Source organism: Malus domestica, chromosome 03 (genome assembly GCF_042453785.1).
Source record: "Malus domestica chromosome 03, GDT2T_hap1".
In the NCBI taxonomy this organism is placed as follows: Eukaryota; Viridiplantae; Streptophyta; class Magnoliopsida; order Rosales; family Rosaceae; genus Malus; species Malus domestica.
In genome coordinates, this window is record NC_091663.1 from 18791221 (window position 1) to 18816069 (window position 24849).

General features: G+C 39.5%; 1 protein-coding gene and 1 pseudogene across 1 annotated transcript; one reads left to right on the forward strand and one right to left on the reverse strand.

Moving 5' to 3' along the window:
- Positions 1 to 3168: 3168 nt before the first annotated feature.
- LOC139194463 (uncharacterized) lies at positions 3169 to 12673 on the reverse strand (annotated as a pseudogene).
- Positions 12674 to 23466: 10793 nt separating this feature from the next.
- LOC139194464 (inactive protein RESTRICTED TEV MOVEMENT 2-like) lies at positions 23467 to 24849 on the forward strand. Its single transcript, XM_070819110.1, has 2 exons — positions 23467 to 23794; positions 24093 to 24849. The coding sequence occupies exons 1-2, from the start codon at positions 23683 to 23685 to the stop codon at positions 24752 to 24754; spliced, it is 774 nt and encodes a 257-aa protein (XP_070675211.1). The 5' UTR covers positions 23467 to 23682; the 3' UTR covers positions 24755 to 24849.

Here is a 24849-nt window from a genome sequence, read left to right on the forward strand (position 1 = left end):
ATTGTACATTCCCCTTATTTACCATTTCTACAATTAGGGCTGCTAATTGGTTTTAAGTTAGGGCTTTCAGATTCTTCCTAAATTTTGTTATTGAATTGGCACAAATGTAATTTTCTTTTTCAAGATTAGTGGCCTCCTTGCTGTTGTCTCGGTCGATTTGAGTTTTGGGAATTTTTTTTTTCAAGTTTAGTGTACTCTTGTGTTCTAGGATTTATTCCCATAACCTGTTTTCTAATGAAAATTATATATTGTAATTCCATATTGTAATTTATTTTCCCTTGTGAAACTGTTGCAGAAATTCAGGAAAGAGGAGATCAGAGGCATTTACGCGGCCAAGTGTTGTGAAAAAATCTGCATCGTATACGTGTTTTTGGATTTCCCATAAACTGAGACAGACTGTTAGATTTTTTTTATTAATGGTTTGTGGTGTCGGTTATGGGCGACATGAGGTTGCTTATTTTATTTCTGGAATAGTTATGCAATGTCGGTTAGGACCACCATCTTATCAGTAATTAATGTTGTCTGTATCCGACGTGATATTCGATGTTGCTTTTAACCGACGTTACTATCATTTTTTATTTTATATTGCTTTCCTTCTTGGTGGCTGATTAAGGGGACTAACTGACATCAAAAGCTTTTTCGTGACGCTAGCAATGGTGTCGGTTCTCCTATCCAACATTGCATGATTTGATATCGGATTTTTGGCAAAAATCCGATAAAAATTATGTTTTCTTGTCGGTTTTTGGACCGCCAGTTATAGCCACTTTTATAGTAGTGTGTCAGCTTTGATGATTATATAACTTGACCTTTTTTTTTTTTGTAATTTAAGCATTAAACCTTAACTATGTTGTAACGTCATAAAACATGAAGGTAAAGAGTCATAGGTTCGATTCTTGACGCTAGTGAATCACACAATTATGATAAAGGGACCCTACAAAATGTGTATTCCCTGATCCAAACCCAATATATATATATAGTCTCCTTCTGTTGAAGGATCCCTCAAACATTTTTAATTAAGGGACACTTTGTAGTACTCATTCATAAGCATCAATGTTGGGTGAGCAGAAGGCATGAGTAAGAAGGAATGATGATTATATATAGGTTATTAAAACCTACAAAGACAAATAAAAATATTGATGGTTGTAAATTAAAATTTTAGCTACGTTCATTCATCAAGGGAAATTGTTAGAGTACTTTGATTCAAGTCCAAAAATTTGAGCTGTTATTGGATTTAGTCTAGTTTTCTAATTTTTACAATTTTATTTAAATTTCTTTATTTATACATCTTTACTTAGATTTTTACTTTGAATATTTAAATATAAAAATCTAGGGCAAAAGATTGTTTACTACCCTTATGTTTCGTGGTTTTCAATATTTAGTACATCAATTTTTTTTCGTCCCAGAGTCATACCTAAAGTGTAAATTTTGGGACAGTCTCATACATTCGTTAGTCAAACTGTTAAGTCTCCCGTTAACTGTGACGTGGCGCTCATGTGAACAATGACTCGGCGCCAAGTGGGTCGCCACGTGGGTCCACGTGGATTTTGTTTTTTTTTTAGATAAGGGATTTTGGTAGTATTAAATTTTTTTTTTCCCGCCAAAAACTTTTGAAAAAAAATCTTTTTTTTTTCTTTTCCTTCTTCTTCCTCGGGGGGCTGAACTGGTTCCTCATTTTTTTTTTCTTCTTCTTCCTCCTCCTCCTCCTTCTTCTTCTTCTGGGTTTTGGGGATTGGGTTTTACTTCTTCTTCTTCCTCCAATCTGGGTTGCAGATTCGGTTTTTTTTTTTTTTCCTCGGGGGAACGAACTGGGTTCCTCATTTTTTTTTTCTTCTTCTTCCTCCTCCTCCTCCTCCTCCTTCTTCTTCTTCTTCTGGGTTGCAAATTCAGTTTTTTTTTTTTTTTTCTTCTTCTTCCTCCTCCTTTTTCTTCTTCTTCTTCTGGGTTTTTGTTTTTTGTTCTTCTTCTGGGTTGCGCTGGGAGGTCGAGGGAGCGGACAACGGGGGAAGAGGAGGGAGGGAGAGGTTGGTGCCGTCGGACTCAAACACCGGAGGGTTCAGGTGCGCGTGGTGAGATTGGTGTCGGAAATGGCGGAGCTTGATAAAATTGGGTGGTGGGTGTCTTGATAAAATTGGGGGATGAAATGGGTTCTGCTGTGTGGGTATCAGGGAAAGGAAGGGTGTCGGTGGGTAGGGGGTAGAGGGTGGGGAAGACGAAGGGGTGGATGAAGGGAGGGTGGGCACGGGTGGGATTTGGGGAAGAAGGGGTTTTTTATTATTATTATTTTTTTAATTTATAAATTATTTAAATTAATTAAATTTATTTTATAAATAATTTATTTTTAATTTCCATGTGGATGACATGTGGCGCCCAGTCATTATCCACATGGGCGCCACGTCATCATGTAACTGGAAACTTAACAGTTTGACTAACGGATGTATGAGACTGTCTCAAAATTTACACTTTAGGTATGACTTTGGGATGAAAAAAAATTGATGTACTAAATGTTGAAAACCACGAAACATGAGGGTAGTAAACAGTCTTTTTCCCAAAAATCTAATCACTTTCAATGAAAAATAGATTGATACATATATTTTTCACTTTCAATGAAAAAGGAAATTAACATGTCACCATATATGATACATATATTATATATTGATAAAATACACACCCACACTCTCCCTTTTCTTTCTCCTTCTCGAGACTTCGGGTTGGTTTGGTATTGCTGTGCTTTGAAAAAAAACTGATTTTGCTGTACTGTGAGAATAAACGGCTGTGAAATAAAGCAACAGAGTGTTTGGTAAACTTTTTTGTAAAAGTGCTTTTGGAAAAAAAAAACAGTATGATAGTGTTTGGTAAACTTTTATGTAAAACATTTGTGACATTGTAAAATGACCAAAAATGGTATAATACTATATGTGCTATTAATTTAATTTTCTTAACAAATAAAGGTGAATTACTAAATATACTTTATTTTTAAAATAAAAATATTTATAAACTTTATCTTAAATATTAATTAGTATGACAAACTACTTCAATTGAAATACCTTTGTATTTCTCACAACTCAGAGTGCAAGTGAACGGAATTTGTAGTGTATTCTGGTTAAAAAAATTTTAAACCATAACATACAAAACAACTCTAGATATTGGTTTTGCTTGGTGGGTGACCAATTGAACAAACTTTCATGCCTTTAATCTAATAAAAACTTTGAACAAAATCCATCACCAACATACAATCTAAAGAATGACATTATTCAATACTTCTTCCTAATCTCTCTCTCTATCCACCTCTTTCATTGTTTGTACAAGCTGGAGTGGAAATTAAGCAGAGATATGTTATTTACAGTAGTAGACCTGAAATCCAAAGAATCATTCCACTGCCTTAACGGATCATCGGACCATCTCATATTAACATTGTCAATCACCAAGCCATTGATGTGTTCCATGATGATCCCGGCCGTGCTGTGTTTAACAAGTCCCTGGCATCCCGGTCTGTAGTCTACCAACCCACCATCATTGTTGGTCCATCTTCTGTAAGTCAGATCCAAGTTAATGAATCGTAAATCATTAAGAAGCCCGCCTTTAGAACCTGATAAGAATACTCCATTCTCGGAAGTTGAGGTGATATTAACGAAGAGTAGGTTAGAGATTGAACCCTCATTTGACTTTGAGTGTCGAGGACATGTGGTCACGTAGATTGGCTCGGCTCTTCCCCACCAGGATTGATCATAGCATCTTGTGCTCATATGTATGTTTGAAAAGGTAAAGTCACTCACATTTCCTGCACAGGTGAATAATTAGTAATCTTGTTGTCATACTGAGAGAGCTATGACATCAAGCCCTGATCAGCCTTTATTTCATCAAAACATATGCATGTAAAGGCAGAATAACAATACAACAACAACAACAACAACAACAACAAAGCCTTTTCCCACTAAGTGGGGTCGGCTATATGAATCCTAGAACGCCATTGCGCTCGGTTTTGTGTCATGTCCTCCGTTAGATCCAAGTACTCTAAGTCTTTTCTTAGGGTCTCTTCCAAAGTTTTCCTAGGTCTTCCTCTACCCCTTCGGCCCTGAACCTCTGTCCCGTAGTCACATTTTCGAACTGGAGCGTCAGTAGGCCTTCTTTGCACATGTCCAAACCACCGGAACCGATTTTCTCTCATATTTCCTTCAATTTTGGCTACTCCTACTTTACCTCGGATATCCTCTTATCCTTTCTCGTGTGCCCATACATCCCACGAAGCATCCGCATCTCCGCTACACCCATTTTGTGTACGTGTTGATGCTTCACCGCCCAACATTCTGTGCCATACAACATCGCTGGCCTTATTGCCGTCCTATAAAATTTTCCCTTGAGCTTCAGTGGCCTACGACGGTCACACAACACGCCGGATGCACTCTTACACTTCATCCATCCAGCTTGTATTATATGGTTGAGATCTCCATCTAATTCTCCGTTCTCTTGCAAGATAGATCCTAGGTAGCGAAAACGGTCACTTTTTGTGATCTTCGCTAGATTGCTCCGGTCATTAGTGTGGATAAGTATATAGCTGGATAGAGATAGGAAAGCAAACACAAGATGTACGTGGTTCACCCAGATTGGTTACGTCCACGGAATAGAGGAGTTCTCATTAATTGTGAAGGGTTTACACAAGTACATAGGTTCAAGCTCTCCTTTAGTGAGTACAAGTGAATAATTTAGTACAAATGACATTAGGAAATATTGTGGGAGAATGATCTCGTAACCACGAAACTTCTAAGTACCGGAGTGTGGTGTCGTCTTGACTTGCCTTATCTGTCTCATAGGTAGATGTGACATCTTCTCTGGAAGTACTCTTCCTCCATCCAGGGGTGGTATCTGTAACTGGTGGAGATGCACAAGGTAATGTATCAATTTCACTTGAAGCTTACTTGTACTTTCAGGCTTGGTCAAGCGCGATACAAACCATGTAGTAGGAGTCCCCCAAGTCGCCGAGCTAGGGGATCTGCTGAAAGAGGTGACAGACAAGGTAAGCAATCAGAGCTCCGGCTGATTGTTCACATTCTCCCTATCTTGCAGGCAGCATGAAGGATAAAGAGAAAAAAAATGAGAAGATATGATATGGGATACTTTTGCTTTTGAAGAAGTAACTTTCCACAGGCTTATTCTTGAACTAGGCTGGAGGGTTTTCTAGTTTCCTCCAGAGTATAAGGCCGACTGAAGAATTTGAGGGTCAAAACAAGTCCATCAAATCTAGAGTACGTTCGACCCTGCTGATATGGGATACGTTTGCTTTTGACAGAGTAGTGGATGTATCGGCACGTGTGCTGTTACGCTTGTCTCCACATGCTTCCTTGTATCCTTCTCACTTGCCCTATCTGTTCCTCAGGCAGATGCGGTATCTTCCCTGGAAGCATAAGATGTTGAAGATGAGTACTCGAGAGCAATGCCAGGTAAGTAATCAGGTAAGGGGTTCCAGGCAGTCAGTTCCTGGCTGGAAGCTTGATTCCAAGTGCTGACTGATTGCTCTCTTTCTCCTTGTCTTGCAGGTAAGAACAAGGTCAAAGGAAAAGACAGGGAAAAAGCATGATATGGGATACTCTTGCTTTTAACCCTGATGATATGAGATATTCTTGCTCTAGTATAGCTTGTTTACAGAGGTATTATCGGGGGGAAAGAAAACTGAATATTTCGAAAGGCTTCGTTGGGAGTGCCCTCTCAGATAAGAGGAAGGGTTGATCATTTTTGCAGGTCTGCCTGTTCGTTGGGGATAGAGGTCGACATATATAGGAGTCTCCCTAACATCAAGTAATAATGCTATTCCTTTACCCTGCTTGGTCATAGCACGGTAGTGGGAGCTGCCAACTTCACATGTTTTTACTCTGTCAGAGCACTTTGAAAAAGTGGTCTATGGTATCTGGAAAGCTGATGTTGCGTGTGAAGATTACAGACAAGCTTTATCCAAGGAAATCCAGCTCTTGAAGTTGGGAAAGTGGTGCCTCTTCGGTTTTCGAACAAGCAATCCTGTCGGGGATCTGGCTCTCGAGATTCAGAGAACGATGCCTCTTCGATTTTTGAGAAAGCAATCCTGTTGGGGGTCTGGCTCTCGAGATTCGGGGAGCGGTGTCTCTTCGATTTTTGAGAAAGTAATCATGTTGGGAGTCTGGCTCTCGAGATTCGAAGGGCGGTGCCTCTTCGATTTTGGAGCAAGCAATCTTGTTGGGAGTGTTTTCTCGAATGTGAGTAAAGGTTGGGCATGTTTACTAGTCTACCTTGCCACGAAGCACAGAGGTTGACACAAAGGGACTTTCCAATTATCCAGCAGTGGTACTGTTCCTTTACCCTCTCTTCAATTTTTGAGAAAGTAATCATGTTGGGAGTCTGGCTCTCGAGATTTGGAGGGCGGTGCCTCTTCGATTTTGGAGCAAGCAACCTTGTTGGGAGTGTTTTCTCGAATGTGAGTAAAGGTTGGGCATGTTTGCTAGTCTACCTTGCCACGAAGCACAGAGGTTGACACACAGGGACTTTCCAATTATCCAGCAGTGGTACTGTTCCTTTACCCTCTCTTTGATTTTTGAGAAAGTAATCATGTTGGGAGTCTGGCTCTCGAGATTCAGAGGGCGGTGCCTCTTCGATTTTGGAGCAAGCAATCTTGTTGGGAGTGTTTTCTCGAATGTGAGTAAAGGTTGGGCATGTTTGCTAGTCTACCTTGCCACGAAGCACAGAGGTTGACACACCGGAACTTTCCAATTATCCAGCAGTGGTACTGTTCCTTTACCCTTGTGGGTAATAATATGGTAGCTAGACCTTCAAAATTTATGTGTCTAAACTTTGTTAGTGTTGTTTCTTTACTATTCTTTTACCCTTCTTGGTCAGAGCGATGTAGTGGGAGCTGCAAGCTTCACGTGTCTCAACTTTGTCAGAGAACTTTGGCAAAGTTATCTGTGGTACCCATGAGCTACTGTTGCGTGTGGGAAGTGGGTGATTGAACAGTACGATTCATGTGCTTTCTACTTCGCCAGAAATCTTCGATAGAATGCCCATAATTTCCGCAAAGCTGAGTGTGCGTGTGACAGGTACTGACAAGGCTGGAAAAGTAGATGCCTCTTCGATTTCTAAGATCGGCCCTCGTGGTCTCTGAGCAGCCCAGCTTTTGAGAAAGCAAGCCTCTTCGATTTCTGAGATCGGCCTTCATGGTCTTTGAGCAGCCCAGCTTTTGAGAAAGCAAACGCCTCTTCGATTTCTGAGATCGACCCTCGTGGTCTCTGAGCAGCCCAGCTTTTGAGAAAGCAAACGCCTCTTCGATTTCTGAGCAGGCGCATCTTCAATTTCTGAAGCTTCGTCGAGTGCAGATTTTTATAGGGGCTGACATTAAGTTCCAAAGCACACTTGAATATCCACCAGTAGAAGCTCCATTCTTGCACTTCTAAGATCTTGATTTGTCCGACCTCTTCTCTCTTCAACACCTTTGAAAATGTCTGGCCCCTCCGACCGTCGTTTTGACTTGAACCTTGTTGAAGAGGCAGCCCCGCCTTCTCCTGACAACATATGGCGCCCATCCTTTGTCTCCCCTACTGGTCCTCTTACCGTTGGGGATTCCGTGATGAAGAATGATATGACCGCTGCGGTAGTGGCCAGGAACCTTCTCACTCCCAAAGATAACAGACTACTTTCCAAACGGTCTGATGAGTTGGCTGTTAAGGATTCTCTGGCTCTCAGTGTTCAGTGTGCAGGTTCTGTGTCTAATATGGCCCAACGCCTATTTGCTCGAACCCGCCAAGTTGAATTATTGGCGGCTGAAGTGATGAGTCTCAAACAGGAGATTAGAGGGCTCAAGCATGAGAATAAACAGTTGCACCGGCTCGCACATGACTATGCTACAAACATGAAGAGGAAGCTTGACCAGATGAAGGAATCTGATGGTCAGGTTTTACTTGATCATCAGAGATTTGTGGGTTTGTTCCAAAGGCATTTATTGCCTTCGTCTTCTGGGGCTGTACCGTGTAATGAAGCTCCAAATGATCAACCTCTGATGCCTCCTCCTTCTAGGGTTCTGTCCAGTACTGAGGCTCCGAATGATCCCCCTCCGGTGCCTTCTCTTTCTGGGGCTCTACCGACTGCTGAAACTTCTCCTAAGCAACCTTTGTGAAGGCTCCCTCTTGTTTGTTTATTTTGACTCAAGTATATGTACATATTTGTAACTATTCGGGGATATCAATAAATAAGCTTTCCTTCATTTCAATGTATTGTGTTAAATACACCAAAGCCTTCTTCGCTAAGTTCTTCGAATTTTCTTTTGTTGAAGCTTGTATGTTGAAGCTTTGTGAGTGGAGCATGTAGGTTGAGGTAGTGTTCCCTTAATTTCCCGAGTGAGGAAAACTTCTCGGTTGGAGACTTGGAAAATCCAAGTCACTGAGTGGGACGGCTATATGAATCTTAGAACGCCATTGTGTTCTGTCCTGTGTCATGTCCTCCGTTAGATCCAAGTACTCTAAGTCTTTTCTTAGGGTCTCTTCCAAAGTTTTCCTAAGTCTTCCTCTACCCCTTCGACCCTGAACCTCTGTCCCATAGTCGCATCTTCTAATCGGAGCGTCAGTAGGCCTTCTTTGCACATGTCCAAACCACCGTAACCGATTTTCTCTCATCTTTCCTTCAATTTCAGCTACTCCTACTTTACCCCGGATATCCTCATTCCTAATCTTATCCTTTCTCGTGTGCCCACACATCCAACGAAGCATCCTCATCTCTGCTACACCCATTTTGTGTACGTGTTGATGCTTCACCTCCCAACATTCTGTGCCATATAGCATCGCCGGCCTTATTGCCGTCCTATAAAATTTTCCTTTGAGCTTCAGTGGCATACGGCGGTCACACAACACGCCAGATGCACTCTTCCACTTCATCCATCCAGCTTGTATCCTATGGTTGAGATCTCCATCTAATTCTCCGTTCTTTTGCAAGATAGATCCTAGGTAACGAAAACGGTCGCTCTTTGGTATTTCTTGATCTCCGATCCTCACCCCTAACTCGTTTCGGCCTCCATTTGCACTGAACTTGCACTCCATATATTCTGTCTTTGATCGGCTTAGGCGAAGACCTTTAGATTCCAACACTTCTCTCCAAAGGTTAAGCTTTGCATTTACCCCTTCCTGAGTTTCATCTATCAACACTATATCGTCTGCGAAAAGCATACACCAAGGAATATCATCTTGAATATGTCCTGTTAACTCATCCATTACCAATGCAAAAAGGTAAGGACTTAAGGATGAGCCTTGATGTAATCCTACAGTTATGGGAAAGCTTTCGGTTTGTCCTTCATGAATTCTTACGGCAGTCTTTGCTCCTTCATACATATCCTGTATAGCTTGGATATATGCTACTCGTACTCCTTTCTTCTCTAAAATCCTCCAAAGAATGTCTCTTGGGACCCTATCATACGCTTTTTCCAAATCTATAAAGACCATGTGTAAATCCTTTTTCCCATCTCTATATTTTTCCATCAATCTTCGTAAGAGATAGATTGCCTCCATGGTTGAGCGCCCTGGCATGAACCCGAATTGGTTGTCCGAAACCCGTGTCTCTTGCCTCAATCTATGCTCAATGACTCTCTCCCAGAGCTTCATTGTATGACTCATTAGCTTAATACCCCTATAGTTCATGCAATTTTGTACATCGCCCTTATTCTTGTAGATAGGCACCAAAGTGCTCGTTCGCCACTCATTTGGCATCTTCTTCGTTTTCAAAATCCTATTGAAAAAGTCAGTGAGCCATGTTATACCTGTCTCTCCCAAAACTTTCCACACTTCGATTGGTATATCGTCTGGGCCTACTGCTTTTCTATGCTTCATCTTCTTCAAAGCTACAACCACTTCTTCCTTCCGGATTCTACGATAAAAAGAGTAGTTTCTACACTTTTCTGAGTTACTCAACTCCCCTAAAGAAGCACTCCTTTCATGTCCTTCATTGAAAAGATTATGAAAATAACCTTTCCATCTGTCTTTAACCGCGTTCTCTGTAGCAAGAACCTTTCCATCCTCATCCTTGATGCACCTCACTTGGTTTAGGTCCCTTGTCTTCTTTTCCCTTGCTCTAGCTAGTTTATAGATATCCAACTCTCCTTCTTTGGTATCTAGTCGCTTATACATATCGTCATAAGCCGCTAACTTAGCTTCTCTCACAGCTTTCTTCGCCTCTTGCTTCGCTTTTCTATACCTTTCACCATTTTCATCGGTCCTATCCTTGTATAAGGCTTTACAACATTCCTTCTTAGCCTTCACCTTTGTTTGTACCTCCTCATTCCACCACCAAGATTCCTTTTGGTGTGGGGCAAAGCCCTTGGACTCTCCTAATACCTCTTTTGCTACTTTTCGGATACAACTAGCCATGGAATCCCACATTTGGTTAGCTTCCCCCTCTCTATCCCACACACACTGGGTGATTACTTTCTCTTTGAAAATGGCTTGTTTTTCTTCTTTTAGATTCCACCATCTAGTCCTTGGGCACTTCCAAGTCTTGTTCTTTTTTCTCACTCTTTTGATATGTACATCCATCACCAACAAGCGATGTTGATTAGCCACGCTCTCTCCTGGTATAACTTTGCAATCCTTACAAGTTATACGATCCCCTTTCCTCATTAGAAGAAAATCTATTTGTGTTTTTGACGACCCACTCTTGTAGGTGATCACATGTTCTTCTCTCTTCTTAAAGAAGGTGTTGGCTAAGAAGAGATCATATGCCATTGCAAAATCCAAGATAGCTTCCCCATCCTCGTTTCTCTCCCCAAAACCATGGCCACCATGAAAACCTCCATAGTTGCCTGTCTCCCTGCCCACGTGTCCATTTAAATCTCCTCCTATAAATAACTTCTCCGTCTGAGCAATTCCTTGCACCAAGTCTCCAAGGTCTTCCCAAAATTTCTCCTTCGAACTCGTATCCAACCCTACTTGAGGTGCGTACGCACTAATCACATTGATAAGTTCTTGTCCTATTACAATCTTGATTGCCATGATTCTATCTCCTACCCTCTTGACATCTACAACATCTTGTGTCAAGGTCTTGTCCACGATGATGCCAACACCGTTTCTCGTTCTATTTGTGCCCGAATACCATAGTTTAAACCTTGAGTTTTCTAGATCCTTTGCCTTACGACCAACCCACTTAGTTTCTTGTAGGTACATAATATTTATCCTTCTCCTCACCATAACTTCTACTACTTCCATAGATTTTCCCGTCAAGGTTCCTATATTCCACGTTCCTAAACGCATTTTACTCTCTTGAACTCTACCCTTCTGTCCTAGCTTCTTCACCCTTCCCCATCTAATAGGATCAAAGTACTTCTTTTGTGTGTCCCGTGTAAAGTTGATAGGAGCATATGCTCCCAAACAACTTTGAGTGGAGTCGTTCGAAAAGAAGTTTCTATAGCCCCCTTGCTCATTTAACACTGCATCCGGGTGCCGATGGAGATACAGCGACCCTTGCTCACTTATCACTGTGCTCGGGCCACACAGCGCGCCACTTACGGGTGACGCCCTAGCTTTAGCGCGATTTCGTTATGAATTCATTTTCATAAGGATTCGACGTAATCATGGAGTGCCGGCTGTCGACTACCTGATGCCCTCCCCCTCCTCCTTTATCCGGGCTTGGGACCGGCAATGTAAGATAAACTTACACGGCGGAGTTAAAGGCAGAATAACAATAATGAAGAATAAAAACCCTCCCATTAAACCAGAATTATTCCGCAATGACAAGGTGGCTACTACAAAATGCCATGGCTGATGGTAATAGAAAACCATTCATACGATGATAAGGTGATTCCAATGCTAAACAAATGCACCGTGCTCCCAGCCATCCACATCATGAAACCCATCATCATCAAATTCTTGAATGTGGCCTGTGCAACTTCCCATACTTTCTGCTCAAACACAAAGACACCATGAAATCCATAAAAGCCCAAATATTTGAATATCACCACATTCTCATCAGTATTAACAGGGCTAAAAAAATTTAGCAGAAAAAAAAATCTAAAATTGTAATCCATCAGCAATTTAAATCATGCCCAATTTGCGATCAAGTGATTGTTATCGAGTTAAGAGGCAAACGTACAATCTTTCACCAATTAAAATGTCTGAAATCCTAAGGCTGAAAAACTCTAAATCCAATTACTTAAATAAATTCAAATTTAGGGAGAGGGGAATCAGTACCTGAGCTTTCCAAGTAAATTCAGCAACCTTCTTCGGCGACTCACAGTCGAATCATCCTATAGAAAAACAAAAACCCCAAGTTCAATTAATTGGGAACAAACCCAACCCCAAATTCCCAATCCAAATCGAACGAAGAAGCAAGAGAGAGAAGGGGGTAAAAAAACCTGTTCGAAAGAGGCGCGAGAGATGCCAAGAGGGTTGGGGAAGTCGCGGGAATAAGGGGAAGTTGAGATGTCAGTCAAGTCAACGGCCCATCTCCGACCTTCTCCCATCACTCCATTTCCCTTCTTCATCGTCGTCGTCGTCGTCGTCTTCTCGGACGCAGTTGCAGCAGTAGAGTCAGAGCGCCACTCTTCGATTTGATCCGACTAAATTAATTACAGCAAATATATTCAAGCAAATCGAGTACCTGGTACTTGGAAGGCAACAACAGTGTGGTGCTGAGACCGACAGAGAGAGACGAAAAGGAGGAGGAGGAAGAGGTGCAGTGGTAGGAGGGAAGAGGGGCATGCATAATGTTTTACGAGAGAGAAAGAGAAAGTGCAGAGTGTAGGAGAAAAGAGAAAGGAGAAAGGAGGAAGCAGTATTGGCAAATCGAAAAAATTCATTAACTTGGCACTGTAGCTCTGTGTTTTGGATAATAAGCGGCTTCTTGAAGCTGCAAAATACAGCTTCCACTTTTTGGCTTTTTTTCATGTGAAACTTTGAAATAAAGCTGTTTTGAGATGTTTACCAAACACCAAAACCCCTACCAACTTTTTTTCATCCCAGCTTTTTTTTAATCACCTTAATCCCCTTCCTCTTTCTTCTTCTTCTTGCACCCAAGACACCCCCAGTTCACTTACACCTCGAAGCAACACGGATAGAACTGAAAATCACCACCATCACTATCCTTTCGACTTCACGAACCTAGTGGTACCCTTAGTTTCTGAGTTGGTGAGTTGTAACCCGTTAACTCGTGAGATCTGACGAGGAGCAAAGTTTCTCCGACGTGATCCTAGTAAGATTAAGAGGTTTTAGGACTTGGAAAGGTTCCCAAGCAACTTCCCTAGCACTCTAGAATAGGTTTGAGGTTGCATTGACATTAGATCACACGGTTTCGAGGAACTTTAGTTTTGGCCGGAGCTGTCGAGGGATTTTCTGTTGGATTTTGGACTTCTAATAGGTATGAACGTGTTCTACTCTTTAAGACCTTCACATCCATATAAATTTCATGGATTTTGGTTAAGAAATGAAGTAGATATAAGCATTTGAAAATTTTCCAGAAACCGACGAGTGCAGACGACGGCGGATGGTAAAGACCAGCGAGTGACCGGAGAAGAAGAAGGTATATTCCGTTAACTTTAATGGAATATTTTAACTGCGTTAGGTAACACTGTTACCATTTAACGAAATATTCCTCCTATTTTGACGGAATATTCCTAACGCCGTTAAGGTTTCCATCCCATGTGCCAGGCACGTGCCTGTGCATGTAGCCGTGCCTTGGCCGGCGCGTGAGGGTGCGTCCGACATCCAAAATTTTTTCTAAAAATGTGTGTGTGTTCATGCTGTCGAGTAGATCACGTTGGTATATTCAAACACCCCATTAAGCAACATATAAGGAATTAATCCTGGGTTTTGTTTATGTACTATTAAATTAACATTAAAATAGTTGTACATGTTGGAAATGTGCCCTAAAACCAATCATATGATGATACTTTACGGACATTTCACATGTTAAACTAATCTAGTTTAATATCAAGGGCAAAGATTATTGTTTTAAGCCGTCTCATATAAATGTTATATGCTTAAACGATAAGTCCAAGGAATATGTAATTAGAAGAATGTAATTTAAACAAGTTAAATTAATGAGACTATTCTCTTTCGTATACATATCCTAAACGTTCCTGATCATAGGATTGCCAATTGGGCATTGACAGTCTGTTAAGATCAGTACGTGCTGTGTTTTCTCTCAGGGAGAGTGACTAGTCTCGAGTCATTGGTGTGTGTGACATCAAGACAAGTACGTAGGTGCTCAATAGAGAATGAGTTCACTGAACACGATCAACGAAGAGTTCTCATACTCATGTCACATGAGAACTCATGGTTGGGATAATGCAAAGTAGTCCTTTGACCTGAGGCATCATAGTTGTCTTGTGGTTAGGTCTTTGATCTTTGATTATGTCAAAGTCACCCCATCCGCGGGTGTCCACGGCATCGTCAGGGTTAAGCCACTTAGCCATGGAGGCAAGTGAATGTGCAACAAGGGATATCTAACCTTCAAACCGTTTGGGGGAGAAAACTCTATGATATGATTAAGAATCTCTGGCCAGAGTATGAATGAGATTTAGGAAGTCGTTCCAAATCACATTCAAGGTAATCATATAAGCACACGAGCACATTGGATAGTAGACATGAATAAACTATCAAACCAAACAATGTGGTCAAGAGTATTGTATTAGAGAAAGACCGTAGTGCATTTGTAATCCTAAACTGAATAGGTTCTCTACCTCTTCTGATTAGCTTGGGTAACCATGATATGCTGCTAGGTGTCACTCATGGTTTGTGGAAGCCCTAAAAGTGTATAATCACTAAAGGGAGAATTGAAAGTAAGTTTCAATTCACAATTGATTTGAAATGATTTTAATCGCCCACTGCCTCGCTAAAAGGAACGTAATGGATCGTACACCGTGTAAGGTGGAGATTGAAGAAACAATGGAGATGAGTAAGAATAATTAAATGGTTTAATTATTTATGGCAAGGATTAATTAATATGTTAATTAATCAAACGAATAAGTTCGTTAAAGACCTCGGGATAGTTTTGGACCTTAAGGCCCAATGGGCTTCGAACGTCAAGCCCATTGACTTAAGTTGTATTACAACTTAATGAATAATGATTCACAAAGGCCCAATTAGCCCAATAATACCCTAAGGCCGGCCATTTAGAGATGGAGTGAGTTTTTGGACTTATTTACAAGTTTGCCACTCCAATGAATTAAGGATATGACTTTATAGCCAAAATTCATTTAGGGTTTTCTTTTGGGGAAAGGATGAGAACATAAGCTCTCCTTTCTCTCTAAAGTGGGCGGCCTCCTTGGAGGGTTTAGCTAGCAATCCTACTACTCCAAGGTCACTCATTTCTTCTCCAATCTAACCTTGGTGAAGAGACTTAGAGGTTCTCAATTTTGGGAACTTGGAGAACCATTTCATCCATCCAAATCCATAGATCTAAGATGCAAGGAATGAAGGCCCTCTCTTTGGGTGATTAGCCTTTGCTTATGCAAAGAGGAATCTACAAATGTATAATTTCTCAACTAACAAATGTTGTTTTAAGTTGAGTCAAGGTTCACCAATCTACTAGGCTTTGAATTTCATGGTTAATGTTTTGTTTTTGAGTGCATGCAAGCATGATTCCGCCTTTTAATTGTTAATTGCATGCTATAGATGTTGCTCAAATGAACATGTTTTTCACAATATTTCCTTCAGTACCACATATAGGTGAGATGTACCCTGAGGACGAGCGTGGACAAGTGAGGCTAGGAGGCTACGATCCTGCTACTTATTAGTGAATGGTCATTTGTTATATATATATATATATATATATATATATGCTTTATGATTTCCAAAAACATTTTTAAATGAATTTATGCCTTGTATGCCATATGGTAAGCTCCAGGCGAGTTAGCATGTGATTGGTCTTGTTGCATTGCATATTGCTATGCATTTATGCATTTAGAGCTTATTATGCTGCACCCCGGTGGTAGTGCTCCCGCCCAAGGCCAGGGCATAGCTTTCACATGATTGTTCACCTCCCGCACTACACGCTCACCTTGGATCCAAGTTTTGGTGCTAGCCTATCGTACATACCACAATAGGTGGTTTTGACTCGTAGGTGACCCACAATTTATCGCACAGCTTTCACGTGATCATAGCACTTAAGCATACTTATTTACACCCAGCCTATCATACAGGTCACATTAGGTGACTCTGACTCGTGTGCAGACATATGTTGATGAGCTATGGGTCCAGTCAGACAGGTCATGTTAGGTGACTCCGGTGGCATGCTAATTTATATCGATGTTTCACTTGGCTTACATATTTTAGTGCTAAACGTTATGACATGGCATAACTTTGTTTTCACTGCTCTTGAACATTGTTTTTTATATACATGCATATTACTATTTCTTGGAAATTATACGAGTTTTACAGAGAGGGTTATTATGTTCATAAAGATAAATGTGTTTTCCTAAAGCTTTGTTTTTGCCCACTCACCCTTTTGTTTTGCGCCCTTCCAGGTTCTAGGTAGTTGCTCATCTTTGGTGGCTCACGAGGACTACATGGCGGTTCTGACGTTTCCATAAATAAAAGTAGGGATCTTCTCCCTATTTGTATAATAAGTACCTAGTTAGTTCGACTGCACTTTCGTTTTACCTATGTTCTAATATGCGTGTATCTTATATTTGATCACTTTCACACACTTACATAGTATCTCTAGTTAAATAAGTTTAGTTTTGGTTTTTAATTATTCACATCTCTTTTATTAATATCACTTCTGTTGCGCACTTGGCTACGTCACATTCATGTGATGGCCAGCACATCTCAACTCCGGTCGGGGTGTGTCATAAAATACATTTAACCTGTGATAGAGGTATATACAAAAATAAATAAAACTTAATCAACCTATTATCAATGAAAACAGTCCAAAAAATTTTCATCTTCCATACCATTTATAAATCCATATATGTGTTGATATATATAATACCTACAACATAGATTAGTTAACATAATTAACGTTGAATGAGTAATGAGTTATAAGAAAGAATTGAGATACAGATTAGGAGCAGGAATAAGGAGAAACACTATTTAGTTCTTACTCTTAATTTTAAAATTACGTAAAAGATAGTCCTATAATTAAAAAGATATTTATACCAATTTAGTAAAATAAGCTGATGTGGATAATCGGTGACTAATTCTTATCCAACAAAGTGGACTAAACACAATAGCAACTCACAAAATTGGCCTTTTATCAAATTTACTCTTGTTAAATTTGCAGGACAAATTTGACTTTCTTGGGATGAAAAAAAAAATAGAATCGTTTTCAGGCTGTCTCTTTACAGCTTGATAGATTAAGGGAGCAAGAAGAAAGTTATTAACAGTAGCAGTCAAGAATCAAATGGTTGCAATGCAGCGATGCTACCACTTTTTTCTTTCACCATTCCACTGTGCAGAGAAGAAGACAAAATAAGATTATGAAGGTTAAGGATGCTAATGGGCAATGGGTCGAGAATGCAAATGAAATAAGGAAAACATTTGAGGAGCACTATAAGTCTTTGTTTGCCTTGGATGGGTTGAGAGATTGGGGTTCACTTCTTGATTATGTGGATCAGAAGGTGACAACAAAGATGAATCTCATTCTCACTTGTCTGATTACTGACAGTGAGATTGAGGATGCAGTAATTCAAATAGGGGTATGAAAGCACCTGGCCTAATGATGCGAAAATTATCTTAACACACAAATTAAACCCTTTTGTTGTCAATTGTAGTAAAGAATGTAAGTAGGGATCGTTCTAGGCTGGGGATTAGGAGGGATTGCTAAAACACTTGAAACTGACTTAAATATGTGAAAACAAACTTAAAAGTATGAAATTAAACTTACAAGACTCAAAACAGATTATAGAGACTCAAAACTGCCTAAAAACAACTCTAAGGCAGTTTCTGCCACTAACACAAAGTTTGGACGAAAATTGATTTTATCTTAACTCAAAACACTTAAAAACACAACTAGGACATATTCTAACTAATTAGACACTCTAAAGTAAAGGGGGATTTGGTTTTGGATGAATTTAAGTAAAAACAAGTAACTAAAGACTTAAAACAAATTTTGGACGAATTTGGTGATTTGAATGGATGATGGGCAAGCTAGAAGGTCTTTCTCCACACATGACACACTTGCATATAAAACGATTTCCAGTTGCTTTTCAATAAACCGTGAACCTCAACACCCCATATTAATTAGGTATGCTTAAATTAATCCTCAGATTTTCCTACTTTCATTGAATTGGATGATTGCATATAACAACCCGAAGCATTCCCCACAAGTTCCCTACATGAATTGCATAATAGAGATACAAGCAAGAATCATTAAGTTCTATGAAAATCATAAGCATTGACGAAACACTTTTAACTATGAATTGCATGAAACTTATGCCAAGAATTTACTTAACATGGTTGTGACGAACAACCTTTACTACTTGTGAATATAAGTTCATAACGATTAGGTGAAACTCCCTTATATTCTAGCATCATATTTATGCATGGAAATTAAGCGTGCACTCTCAACCAACATACACAAATCAGTTTTAATTCAAATGGATAAGTAAATTGAATTCACAACTTATGAATCACAACTGAAAGTAATCAAATCATATTGCAAGCATGAACATAGTTTCGAATTCTCCCCCTAGCTAATGGGGGTTTAGTTTCTCATACTTACAAAGCAAAGATAAACAAATTTAGACATTGAAAACAAAAGAAAGAAAACACCTAAATGCTCCAACGATCCAAGTTGGACAGCAAGCACATCCAATCACTTTCCTTTCCTTCCTTTGCTATGGCACAAGGTGTTGGTGAGTATTTGAAGGTTTGTTTGTATGGAGGAATGGATGTGAGGATGAATGGAAGTGTTTGGATGAAGGTTGTATCGAAATGGGGATGAATTCTCTAGCAAAAACTGAATGTAATGGCTGCCACACACACTTCCTTTTATAGAGGAAGTGCATGGCATGGAGGGATGGATGGTGGTGTTAGCAATGATTCAAAGGTGAAAGTGAAGTAATGATGCAAAGCATGGGGGGTGAAATGGAGTGGTGTTGCAGCTATGAATGCAAGTGGGGAACATGAATGATTGTGCACATGGTAGATAAAGGAAAGGGAGGTGGAATGGTGCAGAAATGAGTCATAGGTGTAAGTGGATTCATGATGCACGGCATGGGTAAGGAAAGTGGAGGAGTGGTGCATCAATAGTGGAGGTGAAAGTGAATGAAATCTGATGGGTGAAGGGGACAAGGGATGTGCAACACTTGAGTGCAATGATTAAATGTAATGGTGCATGAAAACAGAAATAATGAAGGGGACAAGGGTGAGTGTTGTGGTAATGAGTGAATGTAGTGGTGTATTTTCTGCCCATGCCATGCCTTTCCTTTGCCCATGTGTGTGTGTTTCCTTTGCCCATTTGCACACACATGTTCCTCATCATTTCAACCACAAAACAAACACATTTTCTGCCCTCCAACCTGTCCATGTGTGCTTTTCTCTTTGCCCATGTGTGTGTGTTTCCTTTGCCCATTTGCACACACATATGCTGAATTCTAATCTTCCCAAAACGTCCATCCTCATGTCTCTAAGTGCATGTAATCCATTTCAGCCTAAAATTGCTCCAAAATGCACCAAAATGCACTTTTCTTGCCAACCTTGTTATTAGGACCTACAAACATACGAAAATGATCTAAAACACTCTTATAAGCAATAACTAACTAAGTAAGTGCAAGAAAACATGTTAACTAAGTTGCATAAATATGCTCTTATCACCTAATGGATTTCAAGGCATATTCTACCATTGCTACTGGGATGCTATTTCGCATGAGATTAAAGGAATAGTCAACGATTTTATGAATGGGGAGGTTAGCCCTAAAAAATTAAACTTTACACAACTTGTCTTGATCCCAAAGGTTCCAAATTCGAAGTTCGTTGCTCAATTCAGACCCATTAGCCTGTGCAATTTTTCTTATAAGGTACTCTCTAAAATTCTTGCCAATCGACTTAAACCACTCTTACCGACATTAATTTCTCCAATGCAAAATGCTTTTGTTGCTGACCGGCAGATTCATGATAATATTTTGATTTCCCATGAGATTATCCATTTCATGAAACTACGAAGAACTAAAAGAAAGTTTGAATTGGGTATAAAGTTGGATATGAATAAAGCTTATGATCGTGTGGAGTGGGATTTCTTGGAGGAGGTTATGGTCAAGATGGGGTTCAATCGAAGATGGATTGATTTAATTATGAAGTGTGTGGTCGTTATTGACTTTTTTATTGTAATCAATGGTAGACCTGGCAGGAAATTTCTTCCTTCACGTAGGCTTCGGTAAAGGGATCCTTTTTCACCCTACCTTTTCTTGTTTGTAAGCGATGTTCTCTCTTTGCTCATTCAAAAAGTTGTGGATTTGAATTATATTGAAGGAATTAAAATTAGCTCAAATAGTCCAAGTATATCGCATATGTTCTTTGCGGATGATACCTTGATTTTTCTCAAGGCCAATCAACAAAATTGTATGAACATTGTTCATATTTAAAATGCTTACTGTGCTACTTCGGGCTAGCAAGTTAGTCTCAATAAATCAAGTGTGTACTTCAGTGCTAGTACCCCCAAGAAATGTAAGGGAAGAGTTGGGTGCTATTTTGGGGATGCCAATTGTTTATAACCCTAGTACTTATGTTTGTTTGCCAACAATTTGGTGTAGGTCTAAAAGCCAAGCTTTGGGGTATATCAATGATCGTTTATTAAGGAAAATCCAGGGTTGGAAACAGAAGTTGCTATCACATGCGGAAAATAAGGTACTTATTAAAGTAGTTGCCCAAGCTGTACCAATTTACCCAATGAATATTTTTAAATTTCATGCAAGTATTTGCAAGGAATTTGACTCTCTTGTGGCTGGGTTTTGGTGGGGACAAAATGTTGATGATAAAAAGATCCATTGGGTGAGTTGGGATGTCTTAGGCTTGCCAAAACAAGAGGAAGGTTTGGGTTTCAAGAATTTACAGGAGTTTAATATGGCTTTGTTGGCTAGACAATGTTGGAGAATGGTGATGAAACCGGAATTCTCATGTGTTAGAGTTATGAAGGCAAGATACTTTCCAAATTCATCTTTTCTGGAAGCTAAAAAAGGAAGCAGGGCTTCGTGGGCTTGGGCAAGCTTATTGGAAGGGAGAGAGATTTTATTGGGTGGTGCTCAATGGCAGGTGATGAATGGTGAAACTATAAGGTTATGGGTGGATCGGTGGATTCCTTCATTACCAAATGGGCATCCCAACCCTTATGTGGATTCTAATAAAACTTGAACCAAAATGTTGCCTTTATAATCCAGACTTCCTCTCAAGAATGAGATCTTCAACCCATTAGTTCTTGCATCTCTCAGTGTAATGATAGATTTATTTGGCCTTTGGAGAAATGAGGTGCTTATAAGGTGAAATCGGGTTATCATTGGTAACATGGTAAGGAGTCTTCTAATCAAAACTGGAATTCCTCCTCAATGGCATCAATCAATAGCCAAGTCTGGAAAAATATTTGGAAGTTGGAAACCCCTCCTAAAATTCGAACTTTTATGTGGAGAGTCCTTCATAAAGCTCTTGCCACAAGGTTGGATCTCTTTAAAAGACATGTTGCTGCCTCACCAATATGCCCCATTTGTAATGAGCAAGATGAGTCTGTGGAGCATATGTTTTTTCTATGCCAAGGGTTGAACCTGTCTAGTTCGGAGGCCAACTTAACTACAAGGTGAATAAAAATGAAATTGACACTTTTAGTAATTGGTTACATTCTCTAATTGTGAATAATATAGGTAGTAGATAAGATAAAACTTGGCTTTTGTCACAAGTGGCGTTCACTTGTTGGAATATTTGGAAAGAGATATGCAATGCTATTTTCAATCAAAAGAGTGTGTCTCATTTGCAGGTTATTCACAAGACTAGATCTGCCTATGCTGCTTTTATGGAGGCTACTAGGAGAACTCAAAGGGCTATAAGTGGGAGGCGGACAAGCTTAGATAACCATGGAAATCTACATGGTAATTCTCAACCCATCTCTGCTTGGTCTCTACCTAATCGGTCATTGTTTAAAGTTAATGTGGATGCTAGCTGGAATGCTACAACGAAGAAAGGAAATATTGCAATGGTAATTAGAGATTCAAATGGTAAGTTTGTTGCTGTAAGGAAATCATGTATCTTAGCATCAAGCGTTCAAGTGGCAGAGGCAAAGGCGATCTTGGAGGGGTGTATGCTAGCCAAGAACTTGGACTTAGATAAAATCATTATGGAATCAGATTCAAAGGAATAATTTTAAGCTTAAGTAATTCCATAGTCAATGGTAGATGGGACACGGTTCTAGTCTTAAAGAAAATTTTGTGTGTGAAGGACTTTTTCCAGATGTGTCGTTAGTCCTGGGTGCCTAGATCGGCCAACATGGTTGCTGATCGATTAGTTTCTTCCAAGAATTCAGAGATGAGCAATTATACTTGAGTCGAGAGACCTCCATCTTCGATAGTTCATATCTTGAACAATGATGGTTTACCGTGTCCACCTTAAGTCTTGATTTGGTTCGAATGATTTAGGGTGACACAATGTTGTGGTTTGTGTTGGGTTTTTGCTCCCTCTATCACTATGAAGTAGTTTCTTTGTGTTATGTTTGTTGGTTGATCCTTGATGTGGACTTCCTTGTACCTTTTTTGGCTTTGCCCTGGTTATAAATCCAATTTACCAAAAAAAAAAATTAAATAAATAAACAACTCTAAAGGAATTCTTTAGATTCAAGGCAAGAAAAGTTTTCGTCTGTATGGCATAGAAGTTGCAAACTTCGTCGACAAAAAAAGGATTATCAAAACTTACCAATACGACTAAACTAAGTTGAAAGAAAATATTAACCAACCGTAACAAGTTGGAAAAAAGAAAGAAAGAGAAGACCTGTGTATTATATATTTGAAAAACTTACCCACTAAATATAGTTGAATTCTGAAATTGAGGAAAAGATCTATAAATATAGCAATAAATTAATTAAAAATTTTGAGAGAATTTTTGACATAAAAATGAATTAAATATGAGTTTGAAAAACACTAGAATCAGAATATAGGTGGAATATAGGGTTTAATCTAAAGTGTAAGCACTTTAATCTAAAGTTGGAAACTAAACAAATGTTTAATATATAAAAGTTTAAGATGAGGAAATCTGCCACTTAGTACTACAGTCTAGTGATATTTCTCTTCATTTGTAAGTGAGAGGTCTTGGTTTGATTCTCGTCAAAGACGAATTTGAAACATATTATTGCTAGTTAATTGTGAGACTTGGCCTACTCACCTGCTCTCTTAGTGTAGATAATATCGTTTGTTAAAAAAAAACAGATGAGCAAATCTAATTAAATGAAAGATCGAAGAAAGGAATCCTCACTTTGGCCATGCATCAAGTTAGTCACAAATATAATGTTGTGCAACCAATTAAAGCATACTTGAACTTGTTAAACAAAGAAAGCTAAGGTAGCCAAAAGAAAAAAGGAATAACTTAAACCAAAAGAAAGAAATTTCTCAGTTTCCAACCTCTTGATTCATATATGCCAATACCACCATGTGTATAATCCAACCAACCATTGGTTGCATTTTGCACATCACAAGATTCATATACAAATCTATCTGCTAGCTGATACAAATTATTAATTAACAAGAGAGACTAGTACTAGTTTGATTTAGATCGATCAATGGAGGGAAAGCCAAATTCTGCAACTATTAATCGTGTTTACGAAGACATTAAACCATCAGAAGAATGGGCAAGGGAGGAAGCTTGTGACACTCTCCTCGTCTATCTGCAAGGTTTGTTCCTTACTAATCCCCCCTTTCACCATATTAATGTGGCTATACGTTAACTTTGGAGGTGATCAAGGACATTGGATATTTAATGTTGCATTATAATCTCTATGTGTTTATTCAATCAATTCGTTTTTCTTCAAAGACTTATGTGCTTGCTGTAGTCAGTCAGTCAGTCTTGATGTGGGAACTAGGACGACATGTTATGGACCAAGTTGGAAATGTTTACAACATTCGAGATTAACCTATGTGATGTATGGAAAAGTGTTGTTTTTGAGGTTGCTTTGATTGATTTATTGTGCAGGATTTAGAAAGGAGAATCTGAGGATTCAAGTGATGTTAGCTGATCAAAACTTAAGGGTGCTTGGTGAACGGCCACTTGGTCATGACAACAAATGGCAGCGTTTCCGCATAGAATTCCCAATTCCCTCCAACTGCAACACCAATACAATCTCTGCCAAATTTGAGAACGACATTCTCTATGTCAAGCTTCCAAAGCTGATTGATCTCGCAGCAGTTGAATCGAATGACAAACCACAAAAGCCACCCCCCACCACCACAGAATCACCTAAGCCTCAAAAGCCTGCACCCACCACAGAAGCACCTAAGCCTCAAAAGCCCATAAGCACTGGTGATCTACCACATCCTCAAAAGAGGACTCATGCTAATCAAGAACAGAACAAGAAACGCAATGGTGGATCACACGCGAACAAAAGTATTGAAAAACTTGAGGAGATTCATGCGAAAAAGGCTGAGGAGGATTCAACAAAGGAGGTATACAAAAGAGCAATATTCGGGGATGAGAGCAATGCTAGCGGTGTTGATAGGTGTTATAGAGCACAAGGTTATAACTATAAGCAGGTGATTCAAGGCTTGGTCATGGCATTTGTATTTATTCTAGTACTTGGGTTATATGTCAAACATGCAATCACTTCCGTTAAAGAATTCAAACGCGAAGAACTATAAACCTGTAATCGCGTCTTATGTCTAGAATCCAACCTAACATACAATCGAATAACCTAAATTGCATGAAATGAATAAAATGGCAATTTGTTTACTTA